The sequence below is a fragment of the Priapulus caudatus genome, unplaced genomic scaffold, assembly GCF_000485595.1.
Source record: "Priapulus caudatus unplaced genomic scaffold, Priapulus_caudatus-5.0.1 Scaffold1155, whole genome shotgun sequence".
Lineage (NCBI taxonomy): Eukaryota > Metazoa > Priapulida > Priapulimorpha > Priapulimorphida > Priapulidae > Priapulus > Priapulus caudatus.
In genome coordinates, this window is record NW_014578216.1 from 33549 (window position 1) to 38781 (window position 5233).

General features: G+C 48.4%; 1 protein-coding gene across 2 annotated transcripts in view; it reads left to right on the top strand.

Annotated features, from left to right (window-relative positions):
* The window catches only part of LOC106815598 (transcription factor SOX-17-like), a 6796-nt gene extending 1569 nt beyond the window's left edge, over nt 1–5227 (top strand). Inside the window, exons 1-2 of one of the 2 annotated variants that reach the window (XM_014820077.1) lie at nt 117–187; nt 3121–5227. In XM_014820077.1, the coding sequence (XP_014675563.1) occupies nt 3147–4442 (1296 nt within the window). In that variant the 5' untranslated portion in view covers nt 117–187; nt 3121–3146 and the 3' untranslated portion in view covers nt 4443–5227. Of the gene's footprint in view, nt 1–116; nt 188–3120 lie in introns of those variants that run through there. The other variant, XM_014820076.1, reaches the window with a different exon arrangement.
* The last annotated feature ends 6 nt before the right edge of the window (nt 5228–5233 follow it).

Genomic DNA, 5233 nt, shown 5'->3' on the forward strand with positions numbered 1-5233 from the left:
CGAAGAAACTTCGGCATTCATCGGAAACCCGCACCAAATTTTAAGATCGTCAAGCGCGTTCTACACATTCTAGTTAGATCGACTATGGGGCTTTTCCAAAATATTATAGTTCCCACAACGTTCCTAGCTGGGATTATATATCTAACCCTGTGTGTGGTTCATGTGTAATAAAGTCTACAGATCAGAGGTAAGAATGTAGGTGTACTATATGTGGCTAAACGGGAAATTCTAGGCTCGTTATCCGTATGCTAATAGAGCTGGATTGCAGCAGTAAAGACGCCGGGACGCGGTTGTTCACGTGCTATACATATAGCGATAAGATAATACTCTTGCTTGCTGTATACCTAATGTAAGTGCAAACGTAAGACCGTGTGTGCAAGAATGGACGAGAGTTGACGATGCCTTCGCACGTGCATCGGAAATACCGTAAAGTCGTAGGTAAACGGCTGAGACGCGTCACATCTTTGCGTGTTTCAAACTTGCTAGTCTTGATCACGTTCGGGCGGTTAATTCTTCCGTTCGTCTGCTAGATTTTTGATGACTAGTTCGTCTATACTCGCGCCTTCTATTATTGTGACATTTCCTAAATGTTTTATGGTGCGCTATAAACACTCGTGTTTTATGGACCCAACTAAATCGCTCTTTCGTTTGATTACTAACCAGCGTTGTGTATTTAGCGGGTCTCAGTTTAGATCACGTGAGTGGTGACGCGTACGCGGACGCGAGAAGCTTCTTGGTGCGAGGTTCGTGTGGATTTACTACACCCGAAAAATCGCTGGTAGATTGAATATTCATTAGCTAATTCCACCAACTGTTCATGTTTGCTTGCTGCAAACGCATCTTATTATCTCTATGTTTGATGTATTCTTATGATCGATAGGCCTATAAACTCCGTTGCTGCTCGTTTCCTCTGACCCCTAGACTGACTCCGAAGGTCCCCTGGGGCGTCCGAATGGATTCCGGACGACTTGCGGAGTCAGTCTAATCTGACCCCAGACGGATTTGCTGCCAGTCCACGGTGCGAAGCCGCCGTTGAAAACCAGCGCAAATTTCCATAATGAATTCCGTCGGTTTGATGACTTCCTGTTTTATTCCCTGGCGTTGTGTGTGTTTAATTATGTATGCGTGTGGCGTAGGTATGCACCCACCGGGGCGCTGTTTACAGCCGGTGTAATCACACGTACATAGACCGAGGTTTGTTCCACGCGCCCCGCGTGATTCTTACACACGCACTCGATCCTCGATGCAGTTATCACTCGTCTTGTTAAAAAAAAGGTACAGGAATCATTGGATATACGCGCCAGAATCGGCTGCTTGACTTAGAAGTCAGCAGCGCGCCATCTAACGGCTTTAAAATACGTTTAGTTGTTCGGCCACAGAGGCGGTTTCTATAGAATTCAAATGCTTGTCCGACGCTTGATTGGGGAGTTTGATTTCCGAAACCTGGCATCGGTTTATCGTGGAGAAAGCATAGAGGTGTTATTTCTTACGGGTTCATCAAAATAGCCCGTAGAAAATCTGTTTAGTTGTTAGAGGGAGATTCAATAGTTATTGGTGGCCTCGCATGCGTTCGACAGGTTACGTTTAATATGTATGACCTATAGTTATTACATTCGTCGCCGCAATAAGCAGGCTGTTTATCACATAACTAAATTTTACCTGTTGTATGTACGTACCTATAAGTACTTTATGGTTTACGGTAGTCATTTAGGCTGTTACGCGTCAAATTTGTTTCGCGTCGAAATTAATTACGTCACAAATATTCTGCGCCCATCGCCAAACCGTTCACCTAGAAGTGCTCAACGCTTCAATAACCAACAGGTTTCAATTACTCAACTCTTGAAATTTTGATTCGTGCATTCGCGTCACGGCTGACATTTTCCGTTGGCACTGAGAATGTCAAATTTATCCGTATGCACTTTCAAATCCGCCACCTAATTGACACAATTCAACGTCATCTTCTGAATTCATTGAGCTCAGAAGTATAACAAACCATCCACAATGCTGTACAGGCTTTTGTTTTATCACCTTTGAAACACGGGAATCCGCCTTTGAACAAGATATTTGTCACGCCGGCGATCTAACCGGAAATTGACCTCCGCTCTACCGGAACCACACGTGCCGGTCGACGCCTGTCCACTTATTCCCCAATCCAATTGGCATTCTGAGGCGGTGTGTGTGGGAGGGGGGGTGACGTCACCGTCCGTCAGCTGAAGCTGATGTCCACGCTGATCTATGAATAGTGGGAAGCGCGTCGCCTCGGGACCAATACACCTGAAATAAACAGGGTAGAAAGCATTTCTTTCTTTCAAGTCTAGTGAAGAATAACTGCGCGCATTCCCTAAACTGCTGCAAAAAAATTGGGGTACTCACCAACAGCGTATGCCTATATATATATATATATCAAGTGGTATTTAAAATATTCAAGTTCGTGTCCCGGCCATGTATGTACTGCACAGCATACCGTGCACGCCCACATCATTAATACGGTAAAAAAGCCGGCTGTCGCAGCTGAGGGCGACCTCCGCTATAGGCCTACGTAGTAGCGAAGAGTGCTATACACGTAGTACATTATATGCTTGTTTTTCCCCGGGTGCGCCCCCGCGATAAACCCCGTAAAGTCTTTCCCCGTCTTCCTTCCTGCCTGCTCTTTTCTTCATCACTCTTTCTGTGTGTGTGTGTATGTGTGCGTGTGTGTGCGCGCGTGTGTGTGTATGCGTGTGTGTGTGCGCGCGCGCGGGCGTGTGTGTGTGTGTGTGCGTGCGTGCGTGCGTGCGTGCGCGCGCGCGTGTGTGCATGCGTGCGTGCGTGCGTGTGTGGATGTGTATTGTTGTTGTTGTTGTTGTTGTTGTACGTATGTGCGGGTAATGTCTAGCGTGCTTCTGCAACTGCTCGGCGAGCTATATCTTCCTCTCGCATGTGTACGCGTATATGTGTGCGTATGTGCCTTGTTCAAATAGAGAGGCGCGCTACGCATGTTGCACCGCGACGACTACCTAGTCTGCAGGCGGCAGCGCCTTTTTTTCACGATCGAAAAAAATACACGCGTGTGGCAGGCACATACCGCTTGATCGTACACACGATGCTACTATATGCTGCTATACGTGCGTATCGTTTCAGGTAAAGCGTGGAGGGCGCTGACTCCGATGCTCAGGCGACCGTACGTGATGGAGGCGGAGAGACTACGCGTCGCTCACATGCGCCAGCATCCCGACTACAAGTACAGACCGCGCCGCAAGAAGCAGCAAGCACGCGCTAGAGCCGCAGCGAACACTGCCGCCAGCGCCACCTACCTCGCCAGAACGGAAGAGCCACCTCCGGACTGCATGTATTACTGCAGTGGTGCGTGCAGCGCCCCCCGCACGCCAGTAAAAGAAGCGACATTCCTGCAGTACGGAGCAGCGATGTCGTATAGCCTGCCAAGCACGCCGCTAGGTGGCGGCGATGCGCATTTTCCATTTGAGGTGGCCAGTACGCCGGACGCATCACCGACAAACCGCCCCCTATCGGCGAGTAACGGATGGCCGCAGTCGGCCTTCATGTACGCTCCGCCGCTGAACGCCGACTGTGGCGCCACCACGCCGCTGAGCTTGTCCATGGATACGTACCCGACGCCGGAGTTGTCGCCGTTGGAGAGAAGCTATGAGAGCTGTGGTGGTGGCGGCAGTAGCTTCCCCTTCCAGCAGCACAGCCAGGTTAACGGCCAGCTGTCACCGGTCGCACACCTGCTGAGGCGATTCAGCGGGCAGTCCGTAGCCCCGCACCTGACGCCGCCGGCCGCCACTGTAAAGACAGAGGCGGCCGCCGCCGCGCGCACCGAGGACGGCTTCAATCTGGTGGGCACGTGTCAACGCATCGCTTCGCTGCAGTCGCTCGTGCACTTACCTTCCAGATACGCCGACGTTCAGCACCCCCTCGCCGACGCGTATCCGCGCGACAGCTACCCGTGCGACAACATCTACGGTGGCGCCACCTCCTCCGAGTCGGCGACGAGCGAGAGCAGCGGTACTCAGCAGGGTAAGGGTTTTGTCGAAGAGCTGGAGCAGTTCATGGAGGCAGAGCAACTGCACGAGGTCGACCGAGACGAATTCGATCAGTACCTGACCGGAAACAGATGTCGCTTCCGATCCAACGCTGCTAGTTACAAGATTTCGCAGTGGAGTCCCGTAAAGACCAGACAGCAACCAGCACTAACGACTGCTGCGACACGTGACGACGACGATGACGGCGACGGCGACGATGACGATAGTAAGGAGAAGGGCGTGGACGAAAGTGAGAAGCAGTCTAGTGCAGAGATGCACATGTCCGTTTACGGTACGACCGCTGGGGAAGGCGCAGCAGCAGCAGATGAAAGCAGGTTTGGCGCGTCGGCGTTGATAGATGCGTTGTCGTGCGCGTCTGCGCTATGCAACGAGCACGTGTCTTCAGGCATATCCACGTGACATTCTAATACTCACGCGACAATAATGCTGTAGTGTTGCTAGACTCTTACACGCGGTGTCCGAATTGAGTTTTTAATCATCTTCTATGATTGATGTTAAATGGGCCCTTATTTAGATTTGACAAAAGTTTACTACTAGTATGTATAACATTCGTAATGATACTCACGTGACCATTATTGCGTAACTATTTTATATAGCCTCATGTTATACAGATAAGGTTACGCATAGAGTTATATTATTATATTTCAGAGTAACATGAAGCGTTATCCTTATCTAAATGCTCAGCCTATATTAAGTTTTATAGCTGATAATTTCGCTTTTATTGTCTTATATATCATTTTATTGCATATTCTCAGCTACGAGTAAAGTTTTTCTCAAGCTGCTATCTGAATATTACTCTACCTGAACTTGTGTTAGTGAATTAGCTGCTAAATGCACTTGTTATAATAAAATATATGTAGCGAAACCTCAATAGTCCATGTTTATTATTAGACTTCGAATGAGACGCTACTTTCATTCTGTGATGTAGGTGTGACACATTTAATGAACACAGTTCATGGTCCGAATCTGAACGTTTGTGGGACTAATGAGGGTTGTAGGAACGCTAATGTACACTGGATTACATACGCATAACGACATCGATTATAAATAGTATACACCACTAACTGGAGAACACAACAAAACTACTCGCAAACATACCATAATAAGTGATCACCAACAATTCATTTATTCACATTGGAAAAGCTGTATTATATATTTTTGGTGCATGTATACATGTATGTATGTATGTA